Genomic DNA, 16,315 nt, shown 5'->3' with positions numbered 1-16,315 from the left:
GGAGCCAGGCCTCTATAAAGATGTCTCCAACGTTGCTGGATTAAGTCTTATTTAAGTCAGCACACACGTCCTTACAAAAACTGATGTGAGGTGTAACGGTGTCAGTAAATTCATCAAAGTCTGTAGCAGCAGCATCTATAACACACCGATCAGTGCAGTCAAGGCGGGCCTGTAACTCCAACTTTGCCTCGTTTGTCTCCTCACGGTCTTAAAAAAGGCTTAACAGATTTGAGTTTTTACCTGTAAATTGAGAGAAACCAGACAGTGATTAGTGAGTCCAAAAGCTTGACAGGATAGTGAACGATAGGCGTCATTTAATACGGTGTAGCAATGGTCCAGAGTGTTTTCATCCCTTAATGTGCTGTCTGTATTTTGGCAGTTTTTGGCTGTTTGGAAGTTTACTCTGTACACCAAGAACAAAGAGCAGGTAATCTAGATATGTGTGCTCCATGTTAGAACATGGTCAGCCAGGTGTTGCATTGCCTCACCCACATAGGCCTGAGGTGGGAAGTAAACACCAACCAGAAAAAATGTGGAAAAATTCCACTGTGAATAAAACAGTTTACAGTCTATGAAAATAGTCTTTAAGTGAGGACTGCAGGATTTCCTTTAAACTGTCACATCTGTACTTTCCCTGGTAGCTCTGTTACACAGATATTTGCCAGATGTAGAGACGGGTGAGCAGTTCGAACTCCAAGTTTAGTGAAAACTAGAGAAAAGGTTTGAATTGTCAGAAGTTCAAAAGTTACTTCCTGGTGAAAGGAATGGAGCTGAACACTGAACAAATGAACATAAACAGCAACAGACATTAATGCTGTTTTAACTAACCAAAATTCCTCACTAAAAGCCATATGAGATTGTTCATTTTGCTCATTGGTTAGATGTGTTTGGAGTGGTAGCAAGAAAGTACAGGAAGAGGGTCCTGAAGAAGCCCAAATGTCAAGAAGGCATTGTACTTCATTGTTAGTCCGTGTCAGTCCTTGATTCATTCTCTGGATAGCTGTTGTTGTTATTAAAGAGGCCAACCACCTTTGTGATTGCAACCATGATAATGGTGTTGGAAGCAGGCATGCAGTTGTAGGGTAAAGGGGAGTAGAGGACAGGACCCTGTACACAGCCCTGTAGGACTTTGCTGTTCAGTGAGAGTTAAGGCGGTGTGGTTGTCTAACTGTTGAGTCCAGTAACCAGTCAAAGTGGGAGGTGTTGATGCCCAGGTCACAGAGTTTGGGTCAGTTTGTAGTGGATGATGGAGTTTTATTTATTTATAACCTTTATTTCACCAGGATATGGCCTCACTGAGATAAAAAATCTCTTTTCAAGAGTGTCCTGGCCAAGATAGGAAGCAGGACAGTTACAGACAAAAAAAAGCAATCACAATCACAACATTAATTAAAACATTTACAGACACAGCGGTCTGCTTCAATGTCTTTAAGAGTTGCTTTAAGTCTGTTCAGAGAGACCAGCTTTCTGAGTTTCAGCTCATTCTGCAGCTGGTTCCAAGGAGCCGGAGCAGCGTAACTAAAAGCCCTTTTCCCAAGTTCAGTACGGACTTTTGGGACAGTTAAAAGAAACAAGTCCTCGGAGCGAAGAGGACCGATATGGTCCACTACATTTCCTACTAATGTAGATCCTTAGGTATTGTGGAAGAGTACCCAGAATAGCTTTATAAATAATGCCAGTGTTTCAGTCTACGGGTGGTCAGGGAAGACCATCCAACACTAGCATATAAGGTGCAGTGGTGCGTCAGGGTTTTGAGGTTTGTTATGAATCTCAGTGCCCCGTGGTAGACGGTATCCAGAGAACTGAGGCACTGAGACGATGCAGAGACTAATCTCTTTCTGGCCTCGAAAGAAAAACAGGACTTGTTTCTAAATTAAAAACCTGATTTTATTCTTAATTTTTCAAAAGTTCTAAAATGTGAGGTTTAAAAGAAAGAAAATCGTCAATGATAATGTCAAGATATTTGAACTGAGACACAGATTCAATCTCAGAACCCTGTGAAGTGGATGATAGGAGGGAGGTTCAAGTGCTTGGTTTTTGCATTCGAGATCATCATGAGCTTCGTTTTTCCAGCATTTAAAACAAGTTTCAAATCACACAAATTACATTGTACAATGTTAAAAGCAGTCTGGAGCTGACAAAGAGCCTGATTTGGCGAGGACGCAGAGCAGTAAATGACTGTGTCATCAGCATAAAAATGGAAATTTGCATTTAAAACATTGTGATTAAGATTATTTATATAAATGATAAATAACAATGGTCCTACAACCGATCCTTGTGGTACACCCTTGGATACATTAAGAGAACTAGAAGTTATACCTTCTGCCCGCACACACTGATCTGCCCGATAAATAGTTTTCAAACCAACAGACAGCGTGACCTGAGAGACCTATACTGTAGAGTCTTTGTGACAATAAGGCATGATCCACAGTATCAAAAGCCTTGGATAAATCAATAAAAAGTGCTGCACAATGTTCTCTATTGTCTAAGAAATTTATAAAATAATTTACTACTTTTAAGGCGGCCGTTGTAGTGCTGTGTTTTTTCGTAAAACCAGATTGAAGGTCAGATAAAATATTATTAGTCGTTAAAAAGTACTTTAGTTGTTGACTTACCAATGATTCCAGCACTTAATTTAAGACAGACAATTTGGAGATGGGTCTGTAATTGTTTAGGAGAGTGGGGTCACCCCCTTTCAACAGTGGGAGAACAAAAGCAGATTTCCAAATAAGGGGAATATCGTTCGTCTCCAGGGATAGATTGAAAAGATAGACAAAGAAAAGAAGGGGCGAGGCGAGGAAATCAGCTGCTAACTTTAAAAAGTATGGCTCCAGGTTGTCAGGACCTGCTGATTTTCTTGTGTCTAAACTTTTAAGGGCTTTATGCACCTCTGAAACTGTTAATGGATTAAAAGTAAAGGGTTGACCCTGCCAGACACGACCTTCAGAGCGAGCAGGGGCTCCTTGAGGTATGTTCTGAGATTCAAACAAGGAACCAGAAGCAATAAAATGTTCATTAAAACAATCAAGCATTTCTGCCGGTGGAAGCTCTATCACATTTTTATTTCCAGCTATTGATTTAATAGTTTTCCAGAATTTAAGGGGATTATTTAAGTTATTTGTGGTTTCAGTTTGGAAATAATCAGATTTGGCTTTTCTGATTTTAACAGTGCATGCATTTCGCAGCTGCCTGAAGAACAGCCAATCCGACCCAAGACCTGTACTCTTGACTTTTGACCATGCCACATTGCGCTCGTGAAGTAAATCAGAGAGATCTGATGTGAACCATGCATTATCTCTGCCTTTTACTCTTTACTTTCTTAAGGGGGTGTGCTTATCAACAATTATAATAAAACCATCATAAAAGAATTTCCAGGCATTTTCAACATCGGAAATGAGACTGATTTTCTCCCAATCGAAGAGAAACAGGTCGTGAAAGAAACCTTGCTCCACAAAATGTTTCATATCACGCTTTATGATGACACAGGGTTTTGTCTTAGGGACTTTTGTATTCCTTACTGTAGCAATGACACAGTAGTCACTGATGTCATTTGCAAATACAGAAGCAGTGGTGTATTTATGAGGAGTATTTGTAAGGATAAGATCAATTAAGGAGGATTTATCAGGAGATTTCAGATTGGGTCTAGTGGGACTACCAACAATCTGAAAGAGATTTAAGGAATTGCAGTATTTTTTAAAGTCCTCTGATGATGGTAGCAGCCAATTCCAGTTAAGGTCACCCACAATGACACTTTCACTATAGATAAGACTGGACAAAAGTTGCATTAAAGATGGTAAAGCGTCACTGACAGCTGAAGGTGGTCTGTAGCAACCAACGACAGTGCTATGGAGAGCTTTTGATCAAGAGCCAAAAGTTCAAATTGTTTTGTCAGTGATGTAGAGAGAAGAATCTTTACATGAAACTTAGATTTAACAAAGACTGCAACACCTCCACCCTTTTTATGTCAATTAGTCCTATATACAATGTAACCATCAATATTAATATCCTTATTTGGAATGGATTTGGTTAGCCAGGTTTCAGATATCACTATTATATCAGCATCAGTTGAGTGTGCCCAAATACGAATCATATCCATTTTAGCAATCAAGCTGTGCACATTCAAATGGCCAAGACCAGTGTTAAAATTAACAACAGAATCTGGTCCAGGGTTAGGTTGCACATTTCCTGAAATCAACAATAACAGTACAATTAGACATCTACAGACAGACATAGGTGGATTATTTGATGGCTCTCTCTTGGTGTTTAAACCGAATACAAGGCCAGGAACACGGCTAGCAGGAATAATAAAGTTGTCTTGTAGAGCCATGAGGCTCATCAGACGGGCCAAGTCCACAGAAGCGCACTGGACAGATGCGGGGGAGAGGACCAGAGGGAGGGGGATCACCATAAAGCTCAGCGGACTGCAAGAGGAGCACGTTCCATGAGAATGAAATTGGACCCATCGAGTTCAACGACGTGTTACCGGTTCCCGATAGGCTCCAATAGTCCAAGCAGAAACGATCCGGTATTTCCGAGGAGACGAAGAAGTAAACCACACTGCTACATTTAGGATTAGGATTTAAACTTAGCAATTTAAATATAATCAGATAAGTTAAATATAATCACTCAAACGTAACAGACATACGGACACAGAAAGAGACGTGCTGCGAATGTTGAGCTGAAGTAGATGAACAATATTCTAACATAGGTGCTGTTGTGGTCCAGGTGGGAGAGGGTGCAGTGTAGCGCAATACAGATAGTGTCCTTCATACACCTGTCCTGGCAGTAGGTAAATTGGAGGGCGTCCAGTGTTGGTGGTAGGCAGGTTTTGAGATGAGCCAGAACCAGCCTCTCAAAACACCTTATGATAGTGGGTGCAGTTGAGTGTTTGGGCATCGGCACGATGCAAGTGGTTTTAAAGCACTGCTTTGGCAAGTGACAGGTTGAAGATGTTGGTCAGGAACTCAGTCCAGGTGAGTGTGCAACGCCATATGTAGCACTTGCAAAAATAATTTGGCCAAAACAAGGTACAAGGAAAACATCAAGCTTATTGCAAGAGAGGAGTGAATGCCAGGAAACACAGGAAAGCAATGTTTTTTAACAATGGAGCTCATAACTACAACCAGAAGATATTTCCTGTCGATTAAAAAGTGCAATACTTCCTTTTACAATGTAGTGGAGTTAAAGTCTCATAAATGGAAAACCTTAAATGGAGCTCCAGTCTTAAAAGTTTGCCATTATATAACTAGAAACAATGTGACAGAAAAAGAGACATGAAAAACAGATCGAGCCATTCAGGCCGAGAGACAATCAGACAGATGGATGAAGAGCTGGGCTGGTGTCCCAGGGAGCCTTTTTCTGTTGACTAGCTGGTGATAAGGCCTGAGGCATGTGTCTTACGTTTTACTAGAATACATTTGGTTGTAAAGAAGGTACCTGCTGAAATCATCTGCTCTTATCTTCTGGCCATTGCTGGCTCTGCTAATTGGCCAACATGTTATCATGGGTTGTGGGCATTTTAAAAGATCCTCCCCTTCCTCCCATTGTATCATGAATCAACACTCCTCCCTAACCGCCTCTCTCATCGGGTAAGTATGATAAACAAGACAAGTGTGATTTATTCTGTCTCGGCTCCTTTGAGCTCGGTCTGGACTGCAAATAAACGTTTAACTACCCAGTTCCTTGGCTCAGGTCTGCACACTATCACACAGATGAGAAAGACGGAAGGGAAGAAAGACTGAGGGCAGGTTAGGAATTAGGCGAGTCTGGACAGGCACATGAGAGTAAAGCTCTATTTCTCCACCTTCAGTCAGATCCATGTGCCAATCTGCAACGCTCTCCCAAAACTCCAATAGTAGGTTGCAAAGGGAATAAATAAATATCTGTTTCTCTTTCTGTATTTCTGACCGGTGAAACGTATAGATGAGTCCGGGTAGAGTCTGGAGTTAACAAGCCCCCATTGTTGCAGTGACACATAACGTGTGAACCTGCATACAACACGGTGATGTATGCAAATGATTCACTTTCAGCTTTCAGTAAGAAATCTTTTCAAAAGATTCAGTTGAACCTTTAACATATAGTCATCAAATGCTATTAAAATATACAATATCTGTTGTCCAGGGTTACTAACAGCTTGGCGTCTTTTGTGTTTTCCGGCTGAAATGAGATGAACCACAAGCCTCCACTACATGAAATAATTGTTTTCGTTTATGAAACTCCATGCAGTCCAGATACTTTGGATACCGACAAAAGATGAAAAAGGGATTGCTAAAGACAGGTGTAGCTGCACCATTATCCGCTGTGTAGACTCTTCATTTCCTGGCCAACCTTACACTTTTGCAGTGCTGTTTTCTTTCTTTATACATTTTTTCCAATAACAAACAAGAAATCATGGAGTTTGATGAATAAAATCATAATAGTAATCAATGTGGAAGACAGAGGTGCCGAGTTAACCTTCACAGAGGTCATCACAGTAAAGATTTGGTAATTGGTTCGTGGCTTAAATTCTCATGTCAAAGTTCACAAATGTTGATCTTGAAGCACATTGTATTTGACTGCTCCGACTGAACCCAGACATCAGTACAAACCATTCCAGAACTACAAAGGAAAAGCATTGCTCCAGGTCACAGTTAACAGTGTGGTGTTTTTCCTGTTAGAGCTGGTGTTACTCCAGTTATACTAATTTGTTCAGCTCAGACAGGAATTCATCTTGTTCTGCTCTTCCCATGTTTCTGCATGTGTCAGAGCTGGAGATCTGGTCCTTGTAAGTACTGAGGCAGGTTCAGACACAGTTTGCCGGGTCTGTGTAACACATTAAAGAACACCCACATCACATGTTCAATAACATAGAACTTGTTGCATGGTAACCTGAGGCTGCAATGTTATTACATACACCCAAACCAAGGGCATACTCAAACCTACCCTACGCTTTTGATTTACAACCAATTGAACCATGATATAAGTTCATCCTAACAGAAAATGCATTTGTATTTCTAAAAGAAACTTTTAAAGCTAAGATCCAAATGAATTGAAAGGTATCCAGATGGATACATGGTTTTCTCAAAGAGTGTATACATATTGTACCTCTGCTAACTCTTTGGGAATGTATTGCACAATCATATTCTAGAAAACTAATCAACAAGTTACAAGCCTATTCATTTCCTACAGAGCTCAAGATGAGGATTATTCTCAAATCCATACATTTGTCAGCCAAGAAGAGTTGCCTGTGACTTCATTTTAATTGACTGAATTTAATCTTAAGTTCTATGAGTTCATATAACACCTTTAGGAATCTACACCTCTGAACCGTATACGCATGAGAGAAGCTGCATATTCCCTGTGATATTTTAGTTTATGGGACACAATAAGGTAATTTATGGACTCACAACATCATGCCCTCCTCTCTTTGTAATACATATAATGTCATTATTGGACTCATAATAATCACTCCGGCTGTCAACCATCTTGTCCGTTCCTGTAAAGTCATTCTTATTAATAAAGAAAAAAAGAAGGTATATTTATGTGTTGGAGCAAAGCATGGAAGATCATGTTCATGCATGAGTTGCTATGGTGACACTACTTGTTTACACATGCATACAATAAATTGAACACTGTAACCCTCCCTACTTCTATTGGTTTGTGTGATAGCTATGTCTTTGTACTGTAATACTGTTTTTCTTGTTATGTTTGTCTATCTTATTAATCTTAAATCAAATCTAAATGAAAAAACAATAGAGAAGGTGTGAAAAAAAAATAAGAAGAAAAAGGACATACAATTCTGAAGAGTGTTCTTGTAAGCTACTCTAAGGCACCTTTAATATTTGTGTCCTTGTACCATTCTTCTCTTTGAGGATATAAAAAAATTGTGTGTGTGTGTGTGTGTGTGTGTGTGTGTGTGTGTGTGTGTGTGTGTGTGTGTGTGTGTGTGTGTGTGCGCGAATATATAGGACTCAGGATCACCTACCTACTCTGAAGTTGGGTGCCGTCAGGGTGTCTGTAGCGTGGCCGTTCTCACTGATGATGGTGGTGGTGTTTCCCAGCTCGCAGTTGTTGTGACATCTGCCTCCTATGCAGGTTAATTTGCAGATGGTTGGTGTGAAGACCACCTTGATCCTTCCTGTATGGTTGCCCACTGCCACAGAAAACATGGCAGAAACCAAGAGGAGGGGGAGGGAGAGCAGACGAAGTTTGGTTATTTTTTGATCCATTAAAAAAATGTTAAATCACTTTCAAGTTCAAGCTTGTCACAATCAACTGCTGAGGCTCCAGTCAAAACAACAACAAAAAATTTGCTATGTAATTTTAAGAAAATGAAAAACGTGTGATGTGTCTCCTCCCTGCACTTATACACTTCCAGCTACCCCTCTCTATCTGTTTCTCCTCCTCTTCTACTGCTCCTAAATCCAGTGGCGCCTCTGAAACGTGAGCAGGAATAAAGAAAAAAATCTGGGAGAGAGAGAAGTCAGCAAACAAAACTCTGGGAAGTCTTCCAATTCTTCATTATAAGTCTCTGAGAGGTGGATAATGGCATCTGAGCATACCAAGCTTTATTCCAAAACAGACAAGCAGCAGGCATGACACCTTCCGCTTTTGTGCCTGCTTTCCTTGCTCTCTGGTTTTCTTCTTATTCTATCTTTCTACTTAGATTTTACCATTGAGGTTTAGCAAACTACCCTCAGGAACTTTAACACCTCAAATAAAGAAAAAGAGCTCCAAGATTCCTTTGCTGTGAGTTCACACATAGATCAGGAAGAAGCTGCAGTTGCCTTTAGAAGTACTGTAAGACAAAGCTTATCTACCTGTATCCTTGTCTGCTGAGTTCTTCCCCACCCTTTAAAAACGCAGCTGTCATTACAGGCAGGAAGAAGAAATGAGTGAAGAGTACAAAAAGATACTGGATCCCGTCTCAAAGTGTCTGACACATTTAACCTTTCTACATACTGTACACCAATATCTTGCATATATCTCTTCAGGTACATTTAGCTTTTTTCCTCTAATTCTTTCAGCTTAATTCCACCGGTGTGGTTGTTCTTGGCACTCCCGTGTCAGCTCCAAACCCCTGTCTCCAGTGCTTGAAGCTTTGTCTGTGGCTGTCAGCTGTTCACACCAGAGAGTGTAGACGTATGGAGTAAAGCCAAGCAGCAGGAGTTTTCTAAACCAGAGAGGCAGGAAAAAACCACCGTATAAGACGCCCGGGGCTACCTAAACATTAGCTAATAGATGCAAAAATGAACTATTAACGAGGGACCTAATATGATGTAGTGGTTACAACCAATTGCCAATGGAAAGGTGGTTTTAGAAATGCTGCCAGGAACATATATGGAAGTCCAAGATTTAAAGTCTAAACATGGTTTGCCCAATCCCCTCTGATGGGAAGACTATTCACAAAAAGAAATAAGAAGGGAAAGGAAGGTACAGTAACTCTGGATGGGGAAAGTGAAATATACACATACATATATATATATATATATATATATATACATATATATATACACATGTATATATATATATATATATATATACACATATATATACACACATATATATACACATATATATATATACATATATATACACACATATATACAGTATATCTCAAAAGTGAGTACACCCTTTAGATTTTTGCAAATATTCTGTTATATCCTTTCAGGGGATAACATTATCCTACTGAAACTTTGATATAACTTAAAGTAGTCAGTGTGCTGCTTGAATAACAGTATAGATTTATTGTCCTTTGAAAATTACTCAGTACACAGCTGTTAATGTCTAAACAGCTGGCAACAAAAGTGAGTACACCCCATAGTGAACATGTCCTAATTGTGCCCAATGATGTTGTTTTCCCGCCCTGGTGTCATGTGACTCGTTAGTGTTACAAGGATTCAGGTGTAAATGATAAGCAGGGCTGTTAAATTTGGTGTTTTGGGCACAATTCTCTCTGAATGCTGGACAACATGGCACCTCATGGCAAGGAACTCTCTGAGCGGCTGAAAAAAAGGATTATTGCGCTTCACAAAGATGGCCTTGGCTATAAGAAGATTGCCAACACCATGAAAATGAGTTGCAGCACAGTGGCTAAGATCATACAGCAGGTTTTCCAGGACAGGTTCCACTCGGAACAGGCCTCGCCAGGGTCGACCAAAGAAGTTGAGTCCACGTGCTCAGCGTCATATCCAGAGGTTGGTTTCCAAAAATAGACGTGTGAGTGCTTCCAGCATTGCTGCAGAGGTTGCAGAAGTGGGATGTCAGCCTGTCAGTGCCCAGACCATACGCCGCACACTGCATCAAATCGGTTTGTATGGCCGTCGCCCCAGACAGAAGCCCCTTCTGAAACCGATGCATAAGAAAGCCCGCAAACAGTTTGCTGAAGACAATGAATCCAAGAACATGAGTTACTGGAACCATGTCCTGTGGTCTGATGAGACCAAAATAAACCTGTTTGGGTCAGATGGTGTCCGGCGTGTGTGGCGGCACCCTGGTGAGGAGTACCAAGACAAATGTGTTTTGCCTACAGTCAAGCATGGTGGTGGCAGCATCATGGTCTGGGGCTGCATGAGTGCTGCCGGCACTGGGGAGCTGCATTTCATTGAGGGACACATGAATTCCAATATATACTGTGACATCCTGCAGCAGAGCATGATCCCCTCTCTTCGGAAACTGGGCCGTAGGGCAGTTTTCCAACATGATAATGACCCTAAACACACCTCCAAGATGACAACGGCCTTGCTGAAGAAGCTGAAGGTTAAGGTGATGGACTGGCCAAGTATGTCTCCAGACCTCAACCCAATTGAGCACATGTGGGGCATCCTCAAGAGGAAGGTGGAGGAGTGCAAGGTGTCCAACATCCGTGCGCTCCGTGATGTCGTCGTGGAGGAGTGGAAGAAGATTCCAGAAGCAACCTGTGCAGCTCTGGTGAATTCCATGCCCAGGAGGGTTAAAGCAGTGCTAGATAACAATGGTGGTCACACAAAATATTGACACTTTGGGCACAATTTGGACATGTTCACTATGGGGTGTACTCACTTTTGTTGCCAGCTGTTTAGACATTAACAGCTGTGTACTGAGTAATTTTCAAAGGACAATAAATCTATACTGTTATTCAAGCAGCACACTGACTACTTTAAATTATATCAAAGTTTCAGTAGGATAATGTTATCCCCTGAAAGGATATAACAGAATATTTGCAAAAATCTAAAGGGTGTACTCACTTTTGAGATATACTGTGTGTATATATATATATATATATATATATATATATATATACATATACATATATATATATATATATATATATATATATATACACATATATATACATATATATATACATCTATACATACATATACATATACATATACATATATACATACATATACATATATATATATATATATATATATATATATATAGAGGAATAAAAATGAGTATCAAGAATGTATCTTGATATGTTGACTTTTTCTGTCCTGCTCTTAAAGGAGAACACCACCAATTTTACAAATCAAAGTAGGTTTCCAGGTGTCCACGTGTCTCTATACAACACTGAGCACATATTGAATCTATAGTGTATTCACTGTATTCATATTATACCGCCAGCTGTTTATTCTGTAGATGATAGATCTCTTACTATAAGCATTGCTGTAATTACAATATGAACTATGTTATATTTGTACCTGCACTTCCTCCTATGTTAATACAGTATACATCTTAGTGTATTCATACACACTGTAAATACTGTTCATAGTGCTCATACTTTATATATCGAGTGTATTCATGCCCTTTACTGTTTCATCCACATTCTATTTATTCCCTAATATATTCTGTATATTATACATTAATCTACACTTAACTGCTTTTTGTAGTTTATTGCTTAGCCGCATATTATTGTCCAGGTACCCGTACCCTGTGCGATAACAATAAAGTTGAATGTTTGAAAATTAAAAGGATCTGGAGGTGTGGAGTTAGAAAGAAGTGAGTTTACCAGACGTGTAGCCCGCTGCTCATGGCTACATTAGATGCTACTAGACACACACCCCAATCTCTGATCGATCTGTCGGCGGCGAGTTGCATTGTGGGTAATGTTGGCACCAGGTTTTGAAAAGAAAAAGGCATCGCTGCATCTATTTTAAATCTTTATTTTTTCAATTGTCCACCGTGATTTCAATGCTATAGGAGTGCAATGCTACATAAATGGAATACTCTTTCAATACCAGGAGATGTTTAAGAACAACTTTATTTAGACACCAACCCGTTTCAGCTTGTCGCCTACAACAAGGTCATTGGCATATAAGTGATTAAGGTCAACCAAAGAGGGCCAATGTCAAACAAAAGACCAAGAGAGACAACCTTTTATTTTTTGTTTTTACCTCATAGTTGTTTTTTTCATGGAGCATGAATGATGACTTCTCAATGAATAAGATGAACCTTTAGCGGTGGTTTATAACTTCTGGATGATTCTAATGAAGGCCACAAGCCGAAACAAGTTGGCCTAGAATAAATTGTATTGTATACTACAAGTGTTGCTGGAGTTTTAGAACTTAAAAGTTCCAGAAATCCCTTCTCTGATTGTACACCATCATGGCACTCTTATCATTGTGGTGGTGGCGATCTGATCGTTTCTGCCCAAACCTTCAGTCGGGACCAAGACTATTTGTCTGAGGGTGTTTTGACAGTGTGGGAGAGCTGAGGGATAGTTGAAGGGAGACGGGGAATAACTTTCCCAGATGTGGCATCAAAGCCAGTTGCTGACAGGCTGTCTGTCGCGTGAGACAGAGCCGAAAGAAAGACTGCAAGCTTCCTGTTTTAGAAGAGCAAACATGTCTGCTACTTTCACAAAGTGTAGCGCTGACTGCATGCTGGGCAAAAACCAGCTGTGGTATTCCCATTAATTTAGGCTCAGTGGCCTTAAGTGCTTTTTATAGTTAAATAAATTGGCTGTGAGTAGGAAGGCCCAAATTGACAGTTGTTGACAGGGGTTCTGGTTCCAATGTTTCATTGGGCCCCAACCAAAGTATAGAGGTTAGACTTGTTTTATTATGGCTGGGTGATATATTACATTATTCGATTCATTTGATGAGCAGATGTGACACTAGATTCAGTGTTCATAAAAATGCTACTGAACCCAATACACATATTTTACTACAGATAACCTTACTTTGAAGTTGACACTTCTTGTGTTGACTGAAAAAGAAAACACCTGGAAGAACCGGTGTCAACTTCCCAAGGCAGGCAACAGTATCATTCCATCTGATCCTTCTAATGTGGAAAGCATAACTTTGTAGTCATAATTGGTCGACATGTAATACTATTTAGATGACCAATACATGCCTGGAGTGTAGTTTATCGAAGAAATTACATCGAAATCACAATATTGTTCAGAAAAATTGCAATTACATATTTTTGGTCAGCTCCAGTCAACAGTATCTCAACATCCTTGTTTAGGTTTGGTGTTTGTGTGTTGACACTGGTGGTCTCTCTGGTATCTCATTTGGAGAGGAGCACTGGTGCAATATATGAACACTCAGACCATGTAAGGCCACTATCTGGTATGAACTGTACTTCAAATAAGGCATGCCTTGAAATAGAGCATGGCTTTGCTCAATTTTCATTTAGAAGCCAGACATAAAACATGTTACTTCTCTTGACATTCCCAACAAATTTATGCAATATGAATGATTTGGAAATATTGGTGGCTGTATTCTCCCCCTTTACTTTTGATGTCCGGGCATTTCTCTGGCATTTACAAACTGCTTCTGAAATTAAACTGAGCTGAGAAGGTTATTTTGAAACGGGGTCTGGGTCACTGTGGCCATGTCTGGGTCTGCTTGAGTCTACACTTCTGTAAAACCAAGCATCAACACTGTTCTGTCGCTCCATCTGGCTGTGACCAGAAGCACAACCACTCGAACTGCAGTCTACAGATTCTTTGAAAAATATTGAGTTATTCATAGATCCTGGCGAGTCTGACGTTGGAGTTCGGCCTTGAATTTATGACAACCCACAATAACCAACAACAAGTTGGTTAATTATAGCTGTTGTTGATCTGCCAGATCTGAAAGAGTTTGACTGCCAGGCAAAGTTGGTCCAAAAACCATTTTTTTCCTCTAAATGGTTTGGGCAGATCAGAAATAAAATGTGTCTCATAAAAACGTGAATGCCACAAGCCAATGGCACGCGTCATAGGAACCTAAGCCTTACATAGCTGAAGGTGTGGGGAAGTGTAGTGTATTAGCTGTTTTTCTATAAATACATATAATGCACAGGAAAGTAGCACGTTGAAGGTTGCTGGCAGTGGTCTCGTCAGAGCCATTTAGCGCTGGGTTACACTTTAAACTGTAAATGGAGATAATGTCTTCTGTAAGAAGGCTGCTGAGTACCAGAGAGACTTTATGGGGGGGTAGATAACACGTATTCAGAGGCTCCGCTCTCGACAGCCTTCCCCCATTCATATCCATCCATTCCCTTGTTGTTCCAGCAAATTGAGGGGTTCTCCCCCAGATGACACAGTTATTTTATTCCATCTCTTCTATCCTAACTCTCACACTCTGCCTTTGTCTGAAATTACCCTTCAGAAAATGAGACTAATAACTCATTTTCGACAGCCCCAAGCAGCAGGCAATGCTTAAGTCTTTATGCCATTACGCCTGAAGCTGCAATTTGAACAAATCCTGTAACTGCCCAATTGCAAGCTCCGTATTCTCTCCATATCCTCATAGTATTAGAGCAGATGTGATGTGTTGTGTGTGTATTTGTGTGTTGCGTGAGTATATGTGTATACATTAAGCTTGAAGGTTTTTCCGTGGTTATAAAATGATTACTTCTTACTTACCTACTTACTTACTCGACCGCCAACAGTTCGGCCAGAGGTTCTGGTGGGTTTTGCTAGTAGTTGCTAATGTAGCCTCAAGCAGAGATAAGGAGCACGCTACAGAGGTCTGGCAGGCTTACGTCTTTCTAACTCCACACTTCCATATTTTTTTCATTTTCAAACCTATAGTCAAACAGCTCCCTCTGGAGAGACAAAAGGCTTTCTAGAACTTTCTTCACATATGCAGTGGTACTGCAACACCTGGAAACATACTTCAATGTCTAAATCGAGGAAATTCCTCTTCAAGTGTTGTATCTCTTAATGTTTATATGGGAGTGTTTGACCAGCTTCATACAGTAGTGCTGATCTGAGTATTATATATATATATATATATATATCCCTGCCACTGTGTGCAGTGGCAGGGAGGGAAAATCTTCCACATGCAGCCAGTTTGGCAAGTTGTGTCAGTGGTTTGAGGAACAGGAGCATTATTCCTGGACATGTAGTTGTAACATGAAGGTCCGCACATCTGATTGAACCATTTGTTGAACTGTGTGCATTCATTTATTTGCAGATGTTGCTCTGCAGAGTCTGTTGCTCTGCAGAGTCTGTTGCTCTGCGCTTTGTTCACTTTGGTACAGACATTCATGTTCCCCAGAGAATGAAGCCTAATGACATTGGGGATTCCTGATCTATTCCTTTAGCATCACCAGCAGGCTGACATGTTTAGCTTTTAGTGAAATAATTTGACAACTGATGGATGGATAGATTGTCATGAAATTTGGTACACATATCTATGCTGCCCAAAGGATAAATCCCAATGACTTTGGTGACCCTCTAACTTATGTCCTGTAGCGTGACACATTTGTGGATTTTTGTGAAATGTCTCAACAAGATGGACTATTGGATTTCAACGAATGTCAGTACAGATGGCACCACCATGACATTTGAAGTGAAATGCCTCAAAAAATGCCTGAAAGTCCGTTGCTGGTATCAAACTGGGGACCTTACGAATACATAGAATGTGTCTTGGAGCACAAATAGCTACAGACAAAGAAAAGAAAGTGGAGGCTGAGAAAAATGTAACTGCTGGAAACATAGAGCTAAAATGTGACTATGGAAACAACTCATCATCACAACACTTTTCCTTTATTTCAGATAATTAATAATAAACCTCCTTATCTTCCTTCACCACAGCATGTCCTTCACGGAGCTTCACATGTTTCATATGCAACATGTGAAGCTCTCATCCACAGCGAGGACAATGCATTCAAACATCTTTTCCAAAGTATAATTTTTTCACATGACATTTTCACTTTTCAAGAACATAATTTAAAGGTGATCTGTAGGGTGACTTACTCACCATGGATGGGGTTGTGTCCCACTGTTAGGGGGATCGGCCTCTCAGGTTGGGACTGGATGTTCGTCTGTGTGTGCGTGGTGTGTGTGTGGTAGTATTTGGGCTTTATAACATACTGCTGGCTCTGACCTGGGTGCATGGGCATGGGCCGGATC

At 40.4% G+C, this 16,315-nt stretch overlaps 1 protein-coding gene across 2 annotated transcripts in view; it reads right to left on the bottom strand.

Moving 5' to 3' along the window:
* The window catches only part of ltbp1 (latent transforming growth factor beta binding protein 1), a 122,725-nt gene that overhangs the window by 68,276 nt on the left and 38,134 nt on the right, over positions 1 to 16,315 (bottom strand). For both annotated transcript variants that reach the window (XM_029449541.1, XM_029449542.1), the window contains exons 4-5: positions 16,164 to 16,315; positions 7,964 to 8,131 (exon numbers count right to left, since the gene is read on the bottom strand). In XM_029449541.1, the coding sequence (XP_029305401.1) occupies positions 7,964 to 8,131; positions 16,164 to 16,315 (320 nt within the window). The remainder of the gene's footprint in view (positions 1 to 7,963; positions 8,132 to 16,163) is intronic.

This window comes from Cottoperca gobio, chromosome 15 (assembly GCF_900634415.1).
Source record: "Cottoperca gobio chromosome 15, fCotGob3.1, whole genome shotgun sequence".
In the NCBI taxonomy this organism is placed as follows: domain Eukaryota; kingdom Metazoa; phylum Chordata; class Actinopteri; order Perciformes; family Bovichtidae; genus Cottoperca; species Cottoperca gobio.
The sequence above is the reverse complement of the archived record's forward strand: the minus strand, read 5'-3'. Positions and strand labels throughout refer to the sequence as shown.